Source organism: Tursiops truncatus, chromosome 19, assembly GCF_011762595.2.
Source record: "Tursiops truncatus isolate mTurTru1 chromosome 19, mTurTru1.mat.Y, whole genome shotgun sequence".
Lineage (NCBI taxonomy): Eukaryota > Metazoa > Chordata > Mammalia > Artiodactyla > Delphinidae > Tursiops > Tursiops truncatus.
In genome coordinates, this window is record NC_047052.1 from 45,220,745 (window position 1) to 45,242,533 (window position 21,789).

General features: G+C 54.6%; 2 protein-coding genes and 1 non-coding gene across 7 annotated transcripts in view; 1 reads left to right on the plus strand and 2 right to left on the minus strand.

Moving 5' to 3' along the window:
• Window positions 1-5,675, plus strand: part of RYR1 (ryanodine receptor 1) — an 85,729-nt gene extending 80,054 nt beyond the window's left edge. Inside the window, exons 63-71 of the mRNA XM_073796818.1 lie at window positions 806-936; window positions 1,038-1,098; window positions 1,482-1,628; window positions 2,093-2,227; window positions 4,230-4,386; window positions 4,804-4,868; window positions 4,960-5,060; window positions 5,238-5,289; window positions 5,437-5,675. Of these exons, the coding sequence (XP_073652919.1) occupies window positions 806-936; window positions 1,038-1,098; window positions 1,482-1,628; window positions 2,093-2,227; window positions 4,230-4,386; window positions 4,804-4,868; window positions 4,960-5,060; window positions 5,238-5,289; window positions 5,437-5,532 (945 nt within the window). The 3' untranslated portion in view covers window positions 5,533-5,675. The remainder of the gene's footprint in view (window positions 1-805; window positions 937-1,037; window positions 1,099-1,481; window positions 1,629-2,092; window positions 2,228-4,229; window positions 4,387-4,803; window positions 4,869-4,959; window positions 5,061-5,237; window positions 5,290-5,436) is intronic.
• Window positions 2,848-2,920, minus strand: TRNAE-CUC (transfer RNA glutamic acid (anticodon CUC)). The gene has a single exon. It is a non-coding gene; the product is annotated as a tRNA-Glu (tRNA).
• A 98-nt stretch (window positions 5,676-5,773) lies between the features above and the next one.
• MAP4K1 (mitogen-activated protein kinase kinase kinase kinase 1) lies at window positions 5,774-20,831 on the minus strand. Of its 5 annotated transcripts, none has more exons than XM_033845417.2 (31): window positions 20,663-20,830; window positions 20,436-20,493; window positions 20,233-20,323; window positions 19,439-19,503; window positions 17,894-17,949; window positions 17,756-17,803; window positions 17,558-17,600; window positions 17,396-17,468; window positions 16,809-16,940; window positions 16,316-16,378; window positions 16,124-16,205; window positions 15,386-15,502; window positions 15,089-15,167; window positions 14,556-14,614; window positions 14,433-14,476; window positions 14,311-14,355; window positions 13,539-13,581; window positions 12,939-13,101; window positions 12,764-12,825; window positions 12,287-12,371; window positions 11,182-11,258; window positions 11,031-11,091; window positions 10,148-10,256; window positions 10,003-10,061; window positions 9,761-9,864; window positions 9,058-9,232; window positions 8,711-8,776; window positions 8,420-8,509; window positions 8,265-8,335; window positions 7,617-7,672; window positions 5,774-5,950 (listed from the first exon to the last, which is right to left on the minus strand). In XM_033845417.2, the coding sequence occupies exons 1-31, from the start codon at window positions 20,759-20,761 to the stop codon at window positions 5,881-5,883; spliced, it is 2,445 nt and encodes an 814-aa protein (XP_033701308.1). In that variant the 5' UTR covers window positions 20,762-20,830; the 3' UTR covers window positions 5,774-5,880. The 5 variants fall into 5 exon arrangements, with proteins under 5 accessions (XP_033701308.1, XP_033701306.1, XP_033701307.1 ...); XM_033845415.2 differs by having other exon boundaries at window positions 12,764-12,846; XM_033845416.2 differs by having other exon boundaries at window positions 8,711-8,773; window positions 12,764-12,846; window positions 20,663-20,828.
• Window positions 20,832-21,789: the final 958 nt, after the last annotated feature.

The following is a 21,789-nucleotide window of genomic DNA, read 5'->3' on the forward strand; positions in this document are numbered from 1 at the left end:
TGTGCCTCAGTTTCCCTCATATTCAAAGTGAAGTAATGAGGGCCGACCCCACCAGGTTGTTGTAAAGGTTATATGACCTACTACATGAGCAGTTCAGTAACATTCAGTTACAATCATTCAGTCACTCAACAAATGTTTCTTGAGCACCTACTGTGTGCCAGGACCTGTTTTAAGGACCTGGAATCCAAGGAGTAAACACATTTGGACCCTCAAGTTGGAAAGACAGAGGAGGAACACATTTATAGCATTCAGGTGGTGATAAGTGCTGTAGAAGAAAAAAGCCCCGCGGAGGGGTGGGGAGCGCGTGGGCGTTGGCCCAGACAGGTTGCTCTTTCGTGCAGCGTGATCAGGAGGTGAGAGAGCGAGGCAGGTGGGAATCTGGCGGAAGGGTGTCCTGGGCAGGGGGAACGGCCAGTGCAAAGGTCCTGGGGGAGGAATGTGCCTGGTATATTTGAGGAGCTGTGAGGAGGCCAGTGTGGCTGGAGCAGAGTGAGTGAGGGGGTGAGTGGGAGGAGATGAATTCATAGATGATGGGGTGGGGACGCCAGTTATATAGGATTCCTTGCCTACCTGCCTAATAATAATAAATGATCCCAATTAATTTGGCTACTGAGTAAACTGGACCTTTATCACTTTGGGACCTTCCCCCTGAGGATCTGAAGAAAGCTCTGGCCCTTCTCCCCAGAAAAATGCACCCCCAATCTCTCACACAAAGTTCAGAGTGTCCCCAGACACCCCCAACCATGCAGGCTGTGACCTTCCCCACTCTAGTTGTGTCTGCACGGCCCTATGCTCCCCTGCGTAGGTCTTGGACAAGCACGGGGACATCTTTGGGAGGGAGCGGATCGCCGAGCTCCTGGGCATGGATCTGGCCACGCTGGAGATCACAGCCCACAATGAGCGCAAGCCTGAACCACCACCGGGGCTGCTCACCTGGTGAGCCAGGGGTGACCCTGCACAGGCCTGGGACAGGCAGGGGAGGTGGCCAGGGTCTGACCCCCCAGCATCTGGCCATCCCTCTTCCCTCCACCCTACAGGCTCATGTCCATCGATATCAAGTACCAGATCTGGAAGTTTGGGGTCATCTTCACAGACAATGTGAGGGGGGCCCTGTAGCGGGGGAGGGGCCTGCTGGAGAAGGGCCCGAGGGCGTCGGGTGCCCCACCCCCAGGTATCCCTGACCAGGGGCTGACTCCTGACCCCTGTGCACCTCTGACCCGCCCAAGGCTCCTTACCACCCAGAACACTCTTGAATTCCCAGACTATGTCCTTCTGCGGAGGGTTCCCCAACTCCCTGCAGAATGGCTTCCCACCGAGTGCTCCGCTGTTTTAGAGTTGTTCCTGATCCTTCAAATAATCCCTAGCCAGAGATGGCCCCCCGAACCCCAGAGCGTGCCCAACACTCTCAACTGTTCCCTGGCGCCCAGAGTACTCCTTGACCCTCATGAACACACGCTGACCCCGGCTCTGTGTGCCCACAGTCTTTCCTGTATCTGGGCTGGTACATGGTGATGTCCCTCCTGGGTCACTACAACAACTTCTTCTTTGCCGCCCACCTCCTGGACATTGCCATGGGGGTCAAGACGTTGCGCACCATCCTCTCCTCTGTCACCCACAATGGGAAACAGGTGTGGAGGGGACCTGTCTGAGGGGAGTGAGCCTGGAGGGACGAGTTTGGCAGTCTGAGGAGGGGTGGAGGGTGAGGGCTGGGCAGGTAGGGTGAGGAGGGGCAAGGCTGGGCGGGCTGAGCCAGGGCAGGTGTGGGTGGTGAGACCCCAGGGGGAAGGCCACCTGGGCCGAACTGGGGCAAGGATAGAGAAGGCTGGGGACTTCCCTGGTGGTCCAGCGGTTAAGGCTCTGCGCTCCCAGTGCAGGGGGCCTGAGTTTGATCCCTGGTCAGGGAACTAGATCTCACATGCTGCAACTAAAGATCACACATGCTTCAACTATGGAGCCCGCGTGCCGCAACTAAGACCCAGCACAGCCAAATAAATAAATAAATATTTAAAAAAAAAAAAAAGGATAGAGAAGGCTGGGCATGGGGGAGGGGCAAGCCCAGAGTGGAGCTGACCGGCCCATTGCCCGTCCCCAGCTGGTGATGACCGTGGGCCTCCTGGCGGTGGTGGTCTACCTGTACACCGTGGTGGCTTTCAACTTCTTCCGCAAGTTCTACAACAAGAGTGAGGATGAGGACGAGCCTGATATGAAGTGTGACGACATGATGACGGTAAGCCCCTCCCCCCAACACTCTTGGAACAAGTTACTGACCATCCCTGACCCTTAGTTTTCCCATCTGTAAAGGGGGTGAGTAATAGAAACTACCTGTAGACTTATTGTGAGGGTTCAGTGAGCTGACACTTGTGAGGTACTTAGAACAATGCTCAATAAATGGTAGCCACTGTTGTAATAGTATTTGAGTTTTTCAAGCTATCCTTATTGGAAGGGTGCTCAGGCATGGTGCCTGACTTACAAGCCATGTGAGTTGGCTGCTCAACCTCTCCATCCTCTGGTGTCCTCACCTGTGAAATGGGTGTATAATAACAGTGCCTACATCTTCGGGTTGCTCTTAGGACTCAGTGATGCTCCCTGATCATCTAAGATTTAAAAGTCTTAGAATAGTGCCTGGCAGGTATTAAGGATTCCACAGATGTGAGCTACTATCATCATTATAACGAAGAGTGTCACCCAAAGCATGCTATCCGTGTTTTTATTTTCTCTTCTATTCTAGGAGTGGTGGTCATAACCCAAACTGAGTTGTTGTTTTTTTTCTAAACTCCATCTTTTTTTTTTTTTTTTTTTTTTTTTTTTTTTTTTTTTTGCCTTACCGCACGGCTTGTAGGATCTTAGTTCCCTGACCAGGGATTGAACCTGGGCCCTTGACAGTGAGAGTGCAGAGTCCTAACCACTGGACCACCAGGGAATTCCACTAGACTCCATCTTTATTTTTACTATACCCCAACTGCACCTTAGCATTTCCTCCACTTGTGAATTTTTTAAACTTTTTATTTATTTAGTTAAAAAAATTTGTTTGGCTGCACTGTGCGGCTTGTGAGATCTTAGTTCTTCGACCAGGGATCGAACCTAGACCCTCAGCAGTGAAACCGCAGAGTCCTAACCACTGGACCGCTAGGGAATTCCCCCCAAATTAAGTTTAACCTACTATAGGCATGGGCCACAGTGGAAAGAATCATCCCAGGGCTTTATCTCAGAGATGGCCTGTAATCTGGCACTGTGCTCGCAGGATCCACTCAGCCTGACATTTGAGGCCCCACCAGACCTGGTCTTGCCACTCAGCCTTGTTCCCATCAGTCACTGGTCTTAGCTCTTACCCAAGAGAACTGGGTTCTCTCACTTCCCAGGGACACAGAAAGAACAGTGTAAAGTCTTTCCCAAGGCAGCCAGGCAGACCACGTCCCTCCCTCTGCTCAGAACCTTCTTGTGGTTTCCCGATGCCTTCACCATGGCTTACAAAGCCAGGGAAAAACCAGCCTGGCCTGAGTCTAACCAGAGTCCTTCTTGCTTTTTGCTCTCTGGCTGCCTGGTCCTTCTTCAGTTCCCCTAAGATCATGTGTTTCCTCCCAACCCAAGCCCTTTGCATCTGACATTCTCTCTTCCTCCCTTGCCCGGCCCTATGTACACATACCCCTTCACTTGATGCTTCACCTTCAACTTAAATGCTGCCTCCTACAGGAAGCCCTCCATGACCATTGGCTGGACCTCATTTATCTCCCTGCTCTTGCCCACAGGAACTCTATTTTCCAGCTTCACTGAACCTCTTTCAGTTCCTCACAAGAGCAAGATGCATTCTTTCCTCCCCAAATGGTGATGAAGCACATGTGGTTTTCTCTGCCTGGAACTCTCTCTCCCACCTAACATTTTCTTCACGTTCCAGCTCACACATGTCCCCTCTTCTAGGAAGCCTTGCCCCATCACCGCAGGCTGGGTCAGGCTTTCAAAGCTTCAACGCTTCCTGTGCTTCCCCCATCTCACCCCTGATTACACTGTGCTTTCACTGTCCTGGCCCTGAGCCCTCCCTATCACAACCCTGATCATTTCTGGGCTGTCACTGTCTGATGCCAAGTTTGTGAGCCCTGTGAGAGGAAGGTTCAGGGCTGTCTCAGTCATTGCCATGTGTGCCCTGCTGCAACTAGCCCAGGGCCCTGTAGGTAGTGGGTGAATGTCGAATGATTGAGTGCATGACTAATGTGCTTCTCACTCTGCCCCCGCAGTGTTACCTGTTTCACATGTATGTGGGTGTCCGAGCTGGTGGGGGCATTGGGGACGAGATTGAGGACCCAGCAGGCGATGAATACGAGCTGTACCGGGTGGTCTTCGACATCACCTTCTTCTTCTTTGTCATCGTCATCCTGTTGGCCATCATCCAGGGTCAGTGCTTGTCGGGGGTGTGGGAGTGGGGGCTCTGTGCCCAGAGGCAGACTAGCTCATTTAAGAGTGCAGTCCCAGGATCACATCAGCCTGGATTCATATCCTGGCTCTGCCTCTCCCTACTGTGAGACTTTGGGCAAGTCACCACTCTGAGCCTCAGTTTCTCCATCTGTAAAATGGGGGGTTTTAATTGTACTAGCCTCATCGGGTTGTTGTGAGAATTCAATCAATTCATAGGTGGTAAATGTCTGGCTCATGATAAGTGCTCAATAAATGCTAGGTATTATTATTTTTAGGAAGCAGGGTGTGATTAGGGGGATGAGGGTGGGAGGCAGGACTCAGAGGTAGGTAGCCAGAAGAGGAGGGAGTCTGAACTGGGTCAGAGGTTGGGCACTGACTTGCGCCCTGCCACCCCAGGTCTGATCATTGACGCTTTTGGTGAGCTCCGAGACCAGCAAGAGCAAGTGAAGGAAGATATGGAGGTAGGTCATATCTGGGGGGGCGACCCAGAGGGATCATGGGACCCTGGGGGGTTGAATGGGCCTTGACTCTGATGTCTCCTGCCATGCACAGACCAAGTGCTTCATCTGTGGTATCGGCAGCGATTACTTTGATTCAACACCGCATGGGTTCGAGACTCACACACTAGAGGAGCACAACCTGGCCAATTACATGTGAGTGTGGGCCCACTGGCCAATCAGGAGGGTGGGGGCGTGGCTGCCGCCAGCCAGGCCGAGATACTGGCCAGTTAGGGGAGGGGGGATGGTGTCCATGTGGGTGGATTCCCAGCCAGCCAATCAGGAGCAAGTAAGGGTGATTGCGACCTGTCTACCGCTGCCTCCCATCCCCAGGTTTTTCCTGATGTATCTGATAAACAAGGACGAGACCGAACACACGGGTCAGGTAAGGGTGTGTTAATGGGACGACAATGGGCAGAGACATGGTGAATTTTAATATAAGGTCAATCAGCAGGTGACAGTAAAAAGCTCATATCAATATGAAGCATTTGAAGATGTGACCAACCAACCCTTCCCCATCCCCCACCCCTAGGAGTCTTACGTCTGGAAGATGTACCAAGAGAGATGTTGGGATTTCTTCCCGGCTGGCGATTGTTTCCGCAAGCAGTATGAGGACCAGCTTAGCTGAGACACCCCCAGCTGGCCCTTCACCCCCACCTCGAAGGTCCTTATTCTCACAGCAAGCCCCTTAGCCCCCAAATCCCTCCCCGCAAGGCGGCTGGGGGAGGGTGACCATGTACTGGCAAAATAAAGTCTGTGCTACACCCCTGACATCATTGTGCTGGATTGTTGACATTGGGGGGTAGGTGGGCATACAGGAATTCTGCCCTCCTCTCCCCCGCCAACCCAAGAAAACCAAGACGGCAGCAGAGACTGAAGTCATGTTTATTCAGAGACAGGGGCACGTCGTAATCACTAATGTGTGTCCGCTGGGGAGGGAGGTGTGGGGACTGGTTCCTAACACCCCGTCAGGGACTCATTCCTGGATGTAGAGGTTGCTGGGGGCAGTAGGATCATCTGCTGGGCGTGTCTCCACCACCACAGGCCTGGGGAAGGAAGAGAGAAGTCAGTTCATTCATGCATTTGTTCATTCCTTCATCTGCAGAGGAGTTTATGGAGTCTTTGCCAGCACAATGCTGGGCTATAGCAGTGAATGAGCACACATGGCCCCTGCCCTCGGGGAGCTCAATCTAGAGCAGGAGACCAACATGAATCAGTGAATCAGATGAATGCAGAGAAGCATGAGGCACATAACAGGGAAACCTAGCCCAAGGGGTCAGCCAAGGTGCCCCCAAAGGAAGGATGGTGGAGCCTGAAAGAGGCTCAGGAGGGAACTTGGTGAAAAGGCAGGGAAGAGTGTTCCGGGCAGAGAGAACAGCCTGTGCAAAGGCCTTGAGGTGGGAGAGAGCCTGGGGTTTGACTGCAGAAGTCATGGTTTGTGAGCTATGACCAGGATTGGGTATTTATCCTGAGGTCACGGGAAGGATTTAAGCAGGTGGAGAGTGACACAATCAGATCTGGATTTTAAAAGACCCCTCTGGGCTTCCTTGGTGGCGCAGTGGTTAAGAATCCTCCTGCCAATGCAGAGGACACAGGTTCGAGCCCTGGTCCGGGAAGATCCCACATGCCATGGAGCAACTAAGCCCGTGCGCCACAACTACTGAGCCTGCGCTCTAGAGGCCGTGAGCCCCACTACTGAGCCCATGCACCACAACTACTGAAGCCTGCGCGCCTAGAGCCCGTGCTCCGCAACAAGAGAAGCCACCGCAATGAGAAGCCCACGCACTGCAACCAAGAGTAGCCCCCGCTCGCCGCAACTAGAGAAAGCCCACGCGCAGCAACGAAGACCCAACACAGCCAAAAATAAAGAAAGAAAAAAAAGATAACATCACCAGTAATGGGACAAAACATGTGCTTCCTGATCTGATGCAGTGAAAGGACACACCATCATTTCTGTGGTATTCCTGCCCCAAACGCTTAACCTGGAAACCTCAAACCCAGTTGAGGGACATTCTGTAAAACAAGTTTCCTGTACTCTTCAAAAGTGTCAAGGTTATGAAAAGCCAGGAAAGTCTGAAGAATTGTCCTAGGCTCAAGACTAAAGAAACATTACTCCAAAATGCAGCCCATCATCCTGGATTATATCCTGGACGAGAAAAAACGTATTATTTTTTGGTTATAAAGAGCAAGAGCATCATTGGAACAACTGGTGAGACTTGAACGAGCGTGTGAATTAGAAGGTAGTGATATTTCACTGTTATTTTCTTGATTTTGACAGCTGTATTGTGGTTTGTAAGAGTATGTCCTGGCCTTCATTTAGGAAACATACACTGAAGTATTTAGGGGTAAATTGGCATCACGTCTGCAATTCACATGCAAATAGAAAAAAATTATACATATATGAAAGGGAAGAATAAAGCAAATGTGGCTAAAACATAATATATGGGGAATCTGGGTGAAGGGGATACACAATTTTTAAATTTATTTTTGCAACTTCTCTGAGAGTCTAAAATTATGTCAAAATAAAAAGTTAGGATAAAAATTAAAAAATGAAAATTCCACCTTGGCTGCTGTGTGGGGAATGGACTATAGGGGGCAGAGATGGAAGCAGGGAGACCAGGTGAGAGGATGTCCAGGCCACAGATACAGGTGGCTGGGGATACCTCCAGATGCCCTCTCCACATCAGAAGCCCCCCCTTCCCGAGTTCATACCTGGGGGAGCCAAGCAGACGGAAGGTGAGGGTGGGGTCTCTCAGCTCCTGCAGCAGCTGGGGGAAAAGGTGCTGTGTCAGTGTCTCTCCTTTAAAGAGAGCAGGGGACAAGGTCTCTGAACTCCTCAGGTCCAGAAATAATCATTCTTGCTAACACCGCTCATCAGCTGTGTGACGTCAGGCGAGTTACTTAACCTCTCTGCACCTCAGATTACTAACCTTTGAAATCATAGTACCTACCTGATAGGCAATCACGAAGATTAAGTAAAATACAAAACTGTAAGGGCAGAGCCTGACACATGGTGTTCTGTGAGGTAAGCACCATTTTTCACTCCATTTTCCACTCCATTTTCCGGATGAGAAAAGTGAGGCACAGGAAGATTAAGTCATTTGCCTAAGGTCATTCAGCTGGATTCCAACCCAGGCAGTCTGGGCCATGCTCTTAACCCACATATCTCTACAGTGACCCTGGATGAGGTCTGGACCTAAGCGACACTGGGGTAGAGAAGGGGACCCGTCTGAACTGAGCCTAGAGAAAGCTTCTCCTCCAGGACTTCACACCCTGACTCAGTTCTCCCATTCCATCTGATGAATGAGATGACTGACATGGGAGGGGCTGGGTTGCGGGGGCTGGGACGGAGGAGCTTACCTGGTCCGAGCCTAGAGCCCACACCTGCACTCCATGCTTCCAGAAGGCCTGGAGCCGACCCCCGACCATAGCTGGGAGGAAAGCAGTGCCTGTTACCCTTGACTTTCCCTTAAGCCTCCAACCTGGACCCCGGACCCTATCATCCCGGCACATACCCACGGCCTCCACTGCTTCAGTCATGGGGATCTCTGGAGTTCGAAGCCCCCTGACTGGGGCCCCCTCTGGGGTCACCAGCTTCAGAGACCCTAGAAGGAGGTAGAGCGGGGTCTTTAAGAGCAGTAAGCGGGACTTAGGAGGTTATGGAGGGACCAGACAATAAATTCAGCGTGAGAAGCAAAGCAGGATGGACAAGGACTGGAGGGGCTCAGCGTTTCTGAGAGAGGTACAGGTTCTGGGGTTCGGAGATCTAGGAATAGTGGGGGAAAGGGAGGGAGGAAGGTTCTTACCGTCCATCAACACCATCACCTTGTCTTCCTCGACCTGAGTCACCTGTACTGGTCCCTTGTGCTCTGCTTGAGAGGTGGGGGTTCAAGGACCAATTCCACCTCACTCCGCCTTTCCCAAGCAAGCGGGCTAGGCACCGTGTCCATTCCCAAGCAAAAGGGCTAAACCTCGCCCATCATAGAGTTCCCCAGCTCCCTATCATCAATCTCACCAATTATATATACCCAATGTTCTTCCGTCCCCTCTCGTTTTAACCCCTTTCTCAATTACGCCTCAGGCTAAGCACCGCCCAGCCACCCAGACCCAACCCTCCCAAACTGATAAGCCCCACCCCTCCCAGAGCCTGCACCTGTGCTCATCTCGCCCAGCCAGCAGGAGAGCGCGCCGAAGCGCACGGTGTGGAAGAGCACCGACTTCGCAGGCCGCCCGGGGCTCACGCCGATGCACACGGCGGGCAACTCGGAGCCTGGCCCGGTCAGCAGTGCAAACACCGGCAGAGGCGTAGGTAGCGGGAACAGCACCTGCTGCGGAACGCGCAGGGAGGGGCGGGCTCAGGGAAGGCTTGGGGCGGGGCCTGAGCGGGGGCGGGGTCTTGGAGGACAGTGGGCGTGGGGCTTCCGAAGTATTTCCTAAGTATTCCCTTGCCAAGAAACTTCAGGGGGTGAGGCCTCAGAGGGCTTAGAAACTGACGGATGTGCCCTCAGAGTGGGCGCGGCTTCCGTTTGGGGGCGTGCCGCCTTGGCGACAGAGAGGCAGGGCCCCCGGGGGCTGTGGCCCCAAAGGCAGCAAAGTCTCCTTAGAGACTCAAAGAACCTGAATGGGGTCTCCTTAGAGGTGGGGGGAGGGGCATAGGGCCTGAAGAATAATTAGGCCAGGGGTGAGGAGCGGAGCTGAAAGATCAGTGAGGAGCCTCCAGGTGGGCGGGGCCTTGGGGAGATTGGGGCGGGGCCTCGGGTGGAAGGCCGGATTCGTGGAGCTCTCAACAGAAGCGTAGAGTGGATGACCCTGGCCACCCAATCTGACAAAGTCCCCAGCGTCTGCAGGCTCCCTACCCGGACCAGCAGGAACTTGTTCATGGGCTGGTACCACTGAAGCAGGACCACGGATGTCTCCAATGCCCCACACAGGAACGGGCCCCCGGAGCTCGCGCCCTCTGCTGTGGAGGTAAGGATACATCTTTCCCCGGGCTCTGTTCACCCTGCCTTAACTCTGCAATCCTCTCCGGTCGAGAGGGAGTCCAAGTCCCGCCCCTGGTCCCGCCCCCTCTCTGCACACCCATGGGGTTTTCTCTCACCCACACAGCACGCCCGGCAGCCTTTGGTGTCCTGGATCTTAGTGGAGACCATGTTCTTCCTGCAGAAGAAGGGAGGCGTGAATGGGGGGAGGGACGGCAGAAATGAGGCATTAGAGGGGTCAGAGGTGCCACTGCGGGCTGGTACCTTGCCAGTAGCCGGTGGGGGCTAATGTGAGCGATGGGGCTTCCTGTTCTGGCCTCTTTCCGTTCCAGTAGGCCCAAGATGCTATGAGAATACAGGTGGGGGGTCTTTCCTGCAGTGTGTGTGTATGTAGGGGAAGCAGGCAGTTATAGGACACTGCACACTCCCACCTTTTCCCTATCCCATCACTTGGCCCCATCCCTTTAAAATGCCCTAGCCCTCAAGTCTCAAGCACCTTTATTTACTCATTTTTCACGCAACATATTTTAAATGCCCACTGTAGGCCAGGCACTGTGCTTGGCTCTGGTGAACCATTAATGGTGAGTAAAATAATTACGTTCCCTACCCTCATGGTGCTTGTAGCCACATGACAAATGATGGACACTTAACCAGTCAGATGAAGTTACACACATTACAAAATGTAAGAAAAAACATATCTACAAATTCTGCAAAAGTCTGTCATCACAAACTTTTGGCTTGGGGTCTCCTCATAAATTAGAAATTCTTTTACACAAAGTGTTTATAAAACAATGACACATAATTTTAATCTACCACTTGCTCGCTCTATTTTAGTAAAGCATGGAACAAGTACTAACTGTCACCTGAACATCAAAGAAATGTAAAGACTGACTTCTTGTGGAAATTACCTCAAAACTGACTTGAGAGGTGGGCACTACTGTGAGCCCCATTTTACAGATGGGGAAACTGAGGCTCAGGGAGAAGTCTCTTGCCCCAAGTCCCACAGTGGAAAAGTGGCTGGAATTTGAACTGTAGGCTCTGTGAAGGGGGAGCCTAATTTTTTTTTTTCAGCCATGCCCAGCTATCTCCCAACCCCTTGACTCCTTAAGTTCTGACTCCCCACCCTCCCACCCAGCCATAACCAGACCTGAGAGAGACATGAGGACATTGTTGATAGAGTACACCCAGGTAGTCCGGCTAGAAAAAAGCTGTAGAGGAAGGGGAGATGGTCCCTGTAAGACCCCAGCAACCCCAACTCCAGCCCCCACCCTTGGCCCATCCTAGGTGCTGCCCCTCACCATCTCCAGTGTGGCCTCCTGATCATTTCGGTTCAGGATGAAAATGCCTTCCTCGGCCCCCAGAAGCAGGTGCTGGTCTGGGGAGCACAGACATGAGGATGCTGGGACCTGCCTCATAGTGGGGGACTTCCCAGACCCCCCTATGGCCCCAAACACTGGTACTCTGTTTGCCAGCCCTGACCCTCAATTCTCTGCTCTCCCTCCAAACTGACACTTCCGGCCTCTGTTTCCCCAAATCTGAACTCAAACCCTGACCAGTTCCCCTGAGCTGATCTCACTCTCACCAGCCTCTGACCACCACTGGTTCTGGTGGTTCTTCCATCCCTGACTCGCAAATCCTGACCCTCTGTCCCCTCAATTCTGCCCCCAACATTAGATGTGACTCCCCGAATAGCCCTCTAAATTCTTTCCCTCTTTCTCCCCAGTTCTGGTCCCTGAATGCTAATCCTATCTCAACACTGATCCTCAAATTCAGACAGCCCTCCATGTGGCTTTTTCTGTCCAGTGTGACCCCGAAAACTCTAATACTGTTTCCTTAACATTTATCCCTCACTGACCTTGTCTCCACATCTTTGATCCCCAAACTCTCTCCCCTTCTGCTACATTCTAATCCCCAAAACTCCTGGCCCCCAAATCCTGATCCCAGTCTCTCTACCATTAACCTACAACCGAGGTTAATGGGGTCCAACTGTCCTGGATCTTGTACCCCAAACTCTGACCTTTCTGCTGTATCTGACACTCCTTTTTAAAAATTTATTTATTTTTTATTTTGGCCACACCGCACAGCATGTGGGACCTTAGTTCCCCCGACCAGGGATCGAACCCCTGCCCCCTGCGGTGGAAGCGCGGAGTCTTAACCACTGGACCCCCGGGGAAGTCCCATATCTGACACTCCCGGCCTCCAAACTCTAATTTTCCTAGTCTTCACTCTCAAACCCATCTTCGCTCTACCCATCTTTGATCCCTCAACTCCACCTGTAACTCCTGGCTGTGCCCCTGCCTCAGCTCTGCCACTCCCTCCCCTCCCCTGTCCCTGCCTTTGTGCCTTCCATTAAGGGCCCTCCCCGTCCCCACCACATTCTCCATGACCCTCCTGAATGCTCACCCTTGGTGGAGGGGTGCGTCCAGGCTGCCGTGCTGTGGATCCGGAGGGGGCAGCCATTGAATAACTTTACAAGAAGGGCACATCCCTGGGTGGGCCATGGGGGCGGGGCAACAGCAGATCCAGCAAAAGGGAGGAGGGGACAGGAAGGCGTGGTGGTTAAGATTTGGAAGCAAGAGTGCCAAGGTTCAAATCCTGCCTCTGCTTCCTCAAAGGTTTATACCTTGGAAAGCTACTTAACCGCTCTGTGCCTCAGTTTCCCCAGTTTGAAATGGGGGATAACACCTATCTCTACGACATCTACCTCTTTCTGTGAAGGTATACACCTTGTAAAGACACGAGATCAGTGTCTGGCACAGAGGAACTGCTCAACGTATGTCACCTGTTATATTATTAGTCTTCCCAGCCCAAGCCCCCCACTCCCACCATGCATCCCCAGCCCCATCCAGAGGTGTGAGTCCTCAGCACGGCTGGCCTCACCTTTCTCTTCATCTTTTCCTTCTTGGGGGGCAACAGTGGGGGCTGGTCAGGCTCCCAGGGGGCTGGGTTCCAGAGTGAGGGTTCTGAGATGGGGTGGGGAAAATCAGCCCCCAAACCCCCCTAACCCTGCCACACCCCACCTCTGCCCACCTCCCACCCCAGCCTGCCCTGTCACCTGAGTGGGCAGTTAGGTGGGGGCTTCGCGTGACTGGGGGAGGCCCAAGATGTGGGGTGCGTGGAGGAGGCCCACTGGCACATCGGACCAGCACCCCCGGGCTCAGCTGTCCCTCATCCCCAGTTTCCCCAGGACCCTCGTCCGATGGAGAACGGAACTTGGGCTTTGGAGAGAGAGAAGGACGGTGGGGGAATACATTAGATGATCTGAGAGAGAGGGCGCCCTTCAATCTGCCTCCACCAGCACTGACAGTAGGTCATGGCTCTGACCCTCCCCACGATGTCCGACCACCACTCCAGCCTTCCCCTCTAACCCACGCCCAACATCGACACATGCCAGCAACTAAAGGGCGAGTGCTGGGTGCAGCAGGCGTTTCCAAGGACCAGCTACTGACCAGTGTCCATCGGGCTAAATATTCTGAGTCCCACCCCTAGGGTTGGGGTTACCACTTCCAGATCCCAATGTGCTTATCGTCCCAGTCTTCCCAGAATTCAAAGGACCCGGCATCCCAGACTCCAGCCCTAGAGGGCTCAGTATCCCAGCATCTATGGACTCTGGCCTCCTGGCCCCGTGGCCCCCAGCTCTGACCCAGGGCCTTACCTTGGGGGGCAGCGGAGGAGGTGTGTCTTCTGCAGGGGTGGGGCTGGAACACAATGATGGGGTAAGCAGGTGCGGGTGTGGGGAACAAGCACTGGGGAGGGTTGGGGCCAGAGGTCTGAGCTCAGGAGGCTCAGAGGGCAACGCGGTCTGGGCTGGGGCCGGGGGCTAAAGGACTGATAACCATGATGTTAACGGTAACAGCAACTCCTGGATATCGAGTGCTGACAGTGCAGCAAGTCTCTGCACCTTCACGCCCGCCTTGGAACACAGATCCTATGAGCTCCTGGGGTCAGGTTCTCACTTGGTGCCAGGTGCGCTGCCCGTGAGCCCATGACAGACGAGACGTGTGGGATGGATGGGTGGGCCCTGAGGCTGACACAGGCCTGGGGCTGGGGGAGATGGGGGCCTGGGCCGACTGCTGGGGCTGAGGGCCTGACATGGGGGAAAGGTTCAGCCTGAGGCTGGGTGAGATGAAGAAAGATGAGGGCTGGGGTTGAGGGTTAGGACTGCCGTTGAGATCTGGGGATGGGAGCAACCTCTGGCCGGAGCCGGGGACTGAGATGTAGCAGGGGGCCCAGGGTTGCGTTGGGGTGGGGTTGAGGGTCAGGGGTCCGGCGTGAAGGAAGGTGGGGGCATTGAGGGTCCAGTCAGGGGTCAGGGGTCAGCACTGAGTGGTAGAAGGAAAGCAGGGGCTGAGGCTGGGGTCAGGGTGGAAGGAAGGCGGGGTCGTAGGAAGGTGGGGGCTGGGTGGGGGCCTGTGGAGCTGTCTTACATGTCCACGTCGTCGTAGTCATCATCAGACTCCGACAGGTGCCTCCTGAGGAGGGACAGGTATAAGCCTCGGGTGGTCCCCGCATGTAGCCCAGCCTGCCTCCCACCCTGAGGGTCCCTGACCTAGGACTGCTGCTCTTGAAGTCTCCAGGGGGCTGTAAGCGAGCCTGCGGGATAGTAAAGGGTCAGCAGTGGCCCAGTGGGAGGGGAGGGGAGGGCGGCTGGGCGGCAGGGGAGGCATCTCACCGTGTCGGCTGTGGGTCTGGACTCCATGCCTCTGAGCTTCCTGAACTCCATGTGCCGCCCTGGGGGTAACACACAGTGAGCTGGGGACGTGGATTTGGGAACAAAAAGAGTAGAATTGGGGGTGGGGTCTGGGATCAGGGTCTTAGGACTGGAGCTGTCGCTCCAGGGGAGGGATCTTGGTTTACAGGGGTCTCATTTGGGGGTCAGGGTTTGAGATCAGGGAGCTGGGGGCTCAGAATGGTTACAGAGTGTTTGTTTTGAGGTTCCAGCTGGGTACCAAGGATCAGACAAAGATTTCTGAGGTCTCTGGGAGTCCTGGTGGTTGTGGGAAGTCTCAGGGGGTCTGTCTGCAGGACAGAGAGGTAGGGGTCTCTAGAGGCACTTTGTAGATCAGGTGGTGATGAGGTTTTCTCTGGGGTCTCCTGTGGGGTCAGATGGTGATGGGGTTCTCTGGGGCCTCTGGCCGTCTGATGAGGGGGCATCTCTTGGCTTATAGGATCAGGTGTCCCCGGACGTAGGGGTTCTCTACTCACGACAGCAATCCGCGTCTGGGATCCCCAGAGAGCTGGAGCGATGGGTGGATCTGATCCGCCGAGGGATGGCGGGGGGGAGCTGGGCAGAGCAGCGACTGCATCAGGACCATGCCCTCTAGCAGCCCTCACCACCCTGTGGGCCCAGCTTGGAGCCCTTGGTCCTCCCATAACCTCTGTGCCTCCAGCCCTGCGCCAAGCTCCCCATCCTCACTGGCTTTTTTCCTTCTAAGACAGGCAGCAAGGGGGTGCTCCAGGCAGGGGAACAGCGTGAGCGAAGTGGGGGGGCGGGTCCCTCACCTCAGGCTCTTCATCTTCAATCTCGCCAACAGGGGCCCCCTTCCCTGGGTTCCTCAGTTTGTCAAGAAGATCTACGATCAGGCCTCTGTTTAGCCCAGGCTGGGACACCAGTTGATGCTGGGGAGGGGAGGAGGGTGTCAGCAGACAGAGGGCTGGGCTGGAGAGAGAGGGCTGGGACGAGGGGCTGGAGAACCCATCTAAGGGAATCTAGTGGGGAAGTTGCCAACAGAGGAAGACGCAGGGAATTCTGGGGACCTGGGGGATTCTGAGGAGTCTGACGGGATTAGATAAACTTAGGGTAGGGCACTTCCCTGGCGGTCCAGTGGTTAAGAGTCCCCGCTTCCACTACAGGGGGCACGGGCTCCATCGCTACTCAAGGAAATAAGATCCCGCGTGCGCGCATCGCGGCCGAAAAAGAAAAAATAGGGTAGTTGGAGAATTCCAAAGGTGTCTTAGAGGGGACTGGAGTTCCCCTGGAATTCCAAAGCACAGCCAGGAATGGGTCCTGAAGCCCCTGGGAATTTGTGAGTTTTAAGAACTCAGCGTATCTTGGAAAAAGGTCTGGGATACAATTTGCAGAGTCTTGGGGATCCCTGGGGAATTCGGAGGGACTAGGGACTTTGAAAGGGCCATGGGGGTTCTGTGGGATGAAATTATCAACGTTCTAGGGAGCTGTGGGAGGCCCTGGGGGATTCCGGGGGTGAGTCTGGGAAGGCTTCTCTGGGATGGGAGGTTTACAGTGAGCATCTTGGTGGCGCTGGGTCGTTTCTTGGGGCTCTTAGTGAGGGTGACTTTGACAAAGTTGTGGAAGGCAGCCGACCTTGGGAGGAAGAAGGCAAGTTCTGTGGTGAGGGCACCAGAGACCCTCCCATCAGACCATCGCCCCTGGCTCCACCCTCCCTCTCCCTCCTTCCCATCAACCTCTCCTACCATTTGCCTTTTTCCTTTAGCCTTGGGGGCTGGTAGCCACTCTTGGTCATGAGGAAGAGAACTCTGTAAACAGAGTAGGACAGAATATGGGGATCAGACTTTCCAGCGGAGGTCAGACCTCATGGCTCAAGGGAACCCCGATAGCACTAAGATCAGCAGAGAGCCAAGTGGGGGACAGAATGAGAACGAGGGTTAGGATTTACAAGGCATGGGATGCCACTTCTAGGGGATACTGCTAATCGCATTACAGAGCTCCTGCAGTCTCGCAGGGAGCCTCAAGATGGCGCTCCCCGTGTTGGGGGCTCCTGGTGTGGAGGGCTGGAGAAAAGGCTTTCTGGGCTCAGGGGAGCCTGAGGGTCTCGGATGGAGCTCAGAGCAAGGGGGTGTCTCCTGTAGGGGGTCTCATGGTGGGGAAGCAGGTTGGGGGCTGGTGTCCAGGGTCAGAGTTGAGTGGGGTAACTGGGACTAGGGGGACATGCCCACATCTGCCTACCTGAGAGGGTGCACGTCAAAGAGCGGTGGTTGTAGCTCGGCTAATTCGATGGCTGTGACGCCCAGGGACCAGATGTCACACAGCTCATTGTATCCCCCCTTCAGGGCCACGGCCGCCACTTCTGGAGCCATCCTGGGGGCAGAGACCCTCAGAGAGCCAGGGCTGACACAGGAGGACGAGGGGAGACTTTTGTGGGGGGTAGGAGAGAGACAAGGAGAACGGGGCATACAGAGAGATAGATGCAGAGAGAAACATAAAGATGGAGAGAGACAGACATAAAGACGGAGCGAGGTAAAGGCAGAGAGACAGAGACAGAGAGAGAGAGAGGGAGGCACACGTGGACAGATATGGAAAGACAGAGAGATCAGGATAAAAATCAACACAAACACTGGGAGGAACAGGTGGAGGGGGCACAGAGAGCCCTAGGTAAATGGAAAACTCAAAAGGGAGCCCAAGAGAAGACAGAACATTCAACAGAACAAGGTAGAGGCAGGGCAAAAAGCCAGGATGGAGATTCCCAGAGATCCAGGCTGGGAAAAGCTGCTGCCCCCTGTACCACCCCCAGCTGCCAGCCAGGCACCCCTCACCAGTAGGGTGTCCCAATGAAAGAGAGGCGTCGAGCCAGCGTTGCCCCGATCTGGGCCGAGATACCAAAGTCAGCTAGAGGCAGAGGGAGAGATATAGTGACCTCTCCTGTCCCCTTGGGCCCCCAGCCAGTCCCCCTCCAGAGCCCCACCAGCCACACTCACCCAGTCTGACCTCCCCAGCATCATTGATGAGGATGTTGGCTCCCTGGGGAAGAGGGGGCGATTAGAGGCTCTCAGAGATAACCCCCAAGTCCAATGCTGCCGCCACTCCCTGTCCCACACCGCCCCGAGCCCTCCAAGCACCACTCCCATATCCTGGGCTCCCCACCCACCAAGGCCACCTTTCTGCCCCTAGACCACCTTGATGTCCCGGTGTATCTTCTTCTGTGAGTGGAGATAGGCCAGTCCCTGGGGAGGAGGGTGGACACGGGGGCTGTAAGTGTCCGGGGGCTGGAGCAGGGCCCTGCCCGTACCCAAGCCCACAGAGCATCTCCTCACCTGGAGCACTTCCCGGCAGACATAGCTGATCTGGAGCTCTGACAGGGGGCCTGTCACTGCAAAGGTCACCCCGGTGCGGTGTTGGGTGCGGGCCAGGCCCCTGGCCGCCTCCCACACCAGCTGAGAGGGTGCCACATAGAGAGGGGGAAACAGGATGGGACAAGTAGGGGGAGGAGGCAAAGGGGTGGTCAGCAACAGAGAGAGGGGCAGCGATGCAGGGAACCAGAGGCCGGAGGGAGAGGGATTCGTTCAACAGATATTTACCGCGTGCCTACTGTGTGCCAGCCCCCGTGGCAGGCACCGGGGATACAGCTGTGGACAAAAGAGGCAGAGATCCCTGCCCTCATGGACAGAACATTCTGGTGGGGGAGATGGACAGTAGACAAGATAAACAGGTAAGATATACAGTACGTGAGATGCTAATAAATAGAAGAAAAATAAAGCAAGAAAAGACAACAGGAAATATGTGTGGGAAGGGGTATGACATTTTACACAGGGTGATCAACCCTGAGAAGGTGATGGGGGTGAAGGTGGGAGCAGCAAGTGCAAAGGCCCAGAGGCAGGAGAGTGCCTGGTGGGTCTGGAAAGCAGTAAAGTGGATGGAGCGGAGATGAGGTGTGTCTGCTTGGGGTGTGCCAGTGGGGGTCAGACTTGCCGGCTGTGATGAGAAATTTGGGCTTGGCTTTGGAGGGAACTGGAAGGTATGGAAGGGCTCTGAGCAGGGGGTGATGTCACTTTGTAAAATGAGGAAAGGCAGAGAGAGACAGGGAGAGAGACAGAGAGAGAAAGAGAATCAGGAACAGACCCAAATTGAGGCAGAGAAAGAAAGACATGGTCGGAGAACAAAAAGTGGGAAAACAGACATGGTGAGAAAGAGAGACACAAAGGGGTGAAGAGGATACACTAGAGAGAGACAGTAGGCAGAGGGGTTAGAGACCAGGTCTGACGGGCTGGCAGGGTGAGTCACTTCCTCTCTGTGGGCCTCAGTTTCCCCCTCTGAGGACTTCTTAATGAAGTCCTTCCTTCCTGGCATTTGAGGTCTGAGGCCAGAGGGAGACCGGGAGATGGTCGAAGATAGAGGTGCGCAAGAGAAAACTCGAAGTGATCAGAGGCCCACCCCACCCACACCCTCCAATGCTCCGAGAGAGTGAAAAGCAGGCTAAGAGAATCAGAAATACAGTCACTATTAAACGAACATGTGGGCACTGAGGATGAGCCAGAAATGCAGAAATACTCAAACGCATGAATACACCTTGGTGAGAAAATGCAGACACGGGGAAGATGGGGCAGGGGAAGTAGAGGGGATCATTGCATGCAGAAAGACTGGGGCTGGACTCTCAGGTCCTGGAGGACAGGGGTCAGTGCCCGCTCGGTCACCACAGTATCCCCAGCATCATACAGGCCAGGCCAGGCCCAGAGGAGGGGCCAGCTTACTGTGTGAAATATGGACCGTAAAGACAGTCCCAGGAGACACAAAGGCAGAGAGACAGGACAGGCGAATTGGGGGGAATGGGGCTACCTGGATCCCCGTGCCCTTCCTCTCACCTTGGTAGATGTCCTGGAGAGAACCAGCCCCACAGAATTCCATGCAGATCCAGAGCTTCTGCAGCCTGTAACAGTTCAAAAGCAATACTAATAACAGCAGTAATGATTATAGGATACCTCCTGGCTCACTGTCCATCTTATTCTAGTTCAACAAGAACTTTAATGTAAGAGCTGTCATCTCTCTATTGCCCACTACAGTGAGAGCATCCCATTTTATAGATGGGGAAGTTGAGGCTCAGAGAGGAAATATATGTTTAGGATCAACTGGAGTGGAACCCAGCTCTTTGGGCTCCTGACCCGTGGCATCCTCTGTCGTCCCATGCTAACCTAGGAGACAGGGTAGAGACCTCACAGGTTGTGGAAGTTTGGAGGGGACAGAGGAGCTAGGATACCAGGTCTGGGGGACAGAGGACTTTATTGGGGCATCTGGGATCTTAATTTGGGGGTCAGGGAATTTAGGGGTTCGTATTAAAGGAAATGAAAGTGAAACTAGGGGACCCGAAGGGCAAAATGATGAAAGATTAGTTTTAGGGGACTTGGTTTCAGGTTTGGTTACTCTGAAGGGGTCAGTTTGGTGGACCCCTAGTCAGAAATGGGAGTTATCTATTGGAGATTAGATTTGGGGGTGCTCTGGTCAAAAAAGTGGGACTTTGGGCTGGGGATCAAGTTAGGAGTGCCCCAGTTAAAAATGGGGGTCCAGGATTTGAGGTCAGGTTAGGGGGTACCCTGGTCAGGAATGGGAGCTCGCGTGTAGGGGCTGGGCTGGGTGTCAGGGCAGGTCTGAGGCTCATCACCAGAGATAACTCCCATGGTAGGCAACGATGTTGGCGTGCCGACAAGTTTTCAAGATGAGGATTTCCTTCTGAAGTGTGGAAACATCATCGTCTGCAAGGAGGGACAGAGAGAAAAGGCTGCTACAGGGAGGGAGTATGGGGGAGATCCCAGTGTCCCAGGAGGTGGGCGTGTGGGGAAGAAGCTCCTGAGGTCCTCTCCTCACCAGGCTCCATCTTCACCATCTTCAACGCCACCAGGTCCCCCGTCACCTTGTCTCGAGCCTTGTAAAGGGGAAGTTGGCAGTCAGGCGGGCTCCATTCGCCTGAGCTCCTCCTCAGCAACCCTGAACCAAAGCCAAGGACTGGGACCCTCTCACATCCCCTTCCCTTCTTGGGCCTCACCCCAAAGGTCACCGGTTTGAGGGTGATGGAGAATGAGGGGGTTCCTCACCTTGAAGACTTCCCCATAGGTGCCACCACCCAGCCGCTGTAGCAGGTCATAGTGGTCCCGGGGATCCCTATTAAAGATGTCAGGGTCCACGAGGTCCATTCCTGGGGCCCGGAGCTGGGCCTGCGCCCAGTGGCCAGCAGGGCCTCAGGGCTCGGAGTGCTGTCACCTCCCTCCCTCCCCACACGCCCTGCACCCGCCTTGCCTCCACCGGCTGTGGCCTCCCCCCTCCCCACTCTCGCTTCCTGCCCCAGCACAGAGCTCTGCAGCCGGCTCCACCCCCTGTCCCCTGGGCCCTAAGAGCCTGTGAGGGGCAGCTTGCCTTGGGACCCAGGGGACACCCCCTCCACTTCCAGGGCCCTGGGCTGCATGTAAACCAGATGCAAACTATCTTAATTGTGACCTGGAGGGGTGCCCTAACACTCCCTCCCCCGTTCTGGGCAGCGGCTAAAAACTACAGTTGAACCTCTGCTGAGTGCTTGAGTGCTGGGCCACAACTCAGAGATGGCAGGTCTGCACAGAGACGGCCATGCAATGTATATCACTGCTCACCGGGGGCACATACATGCACTTAGTGGTAACCTCCTGTGCGGTGCGAAGACCAGTCGACATGCAAATGCCTGGATATCCGTGTGCACATATGTGGATGTACCCAGAGCATATACATAAGTGACACATGCATGTGTATCCATGCCTGCAGTGTGCAGAATCTGTTCACACATCTCATGACGGCACACACGGGGCACTCGCTTTCACCCACAAAACGAGCCGGAGGAGTCCAGGAACCCCCTCACCCTGCCCCTGCCGGGCAGAGAACAACGGCTTTGCGGGCCGCAACCCCCGGCGTTAGAATGGAGTGCGAGGAGCTCAGGATCCTGCCTCAGGGACCGAGGCCTGGGCCAAAAGGGGACCTCAGAGAGCACCTTCCTCGGGACTTGGCCACGGCCCAAAAGGAATCTGTCTAGCACGTGCATTCCAACACAGTTTTGAGTTCACGGCCGCGCGCAGTGCGACGTGGGTGCAAGCCACCAGTAAACAGGCTCCTTCACTGGGAGTTCCCGCGCACTTCCCAAGGACTGGAACTGGATACTCGAGGCCCCGGAAAACCTTAGCCCCGCCTCCTCGCCTCT

What these genes read in the sequence shown, in the direction of transcription:
- MAP4K1 (XM_033845415.2), bottom strand. Translation starts at nt 20,761, where the DNA reads ATGGACCTCGTGGACCCTGACATCTTTAATAGGGATCCCCGGGACCAC. An exon ending in CCAGACCCACAGCCGACACG is followed by an intron (nt 14,477 to 14,555) that starts GTGAGATGCCTC and finishes ACTATCCCGCAG; the next exon opens with GCTCGCTTACAGCCCCCTGG. An exon ending in CCCCACCGGCTACTGGCAAG is followed by an intron (nt 10,062 to 10,147) that starts GTACCAGCCCGC and finishes CTTCTTCTGCAG; the next exon opens with GAAGAACATGGTCTCCACTA.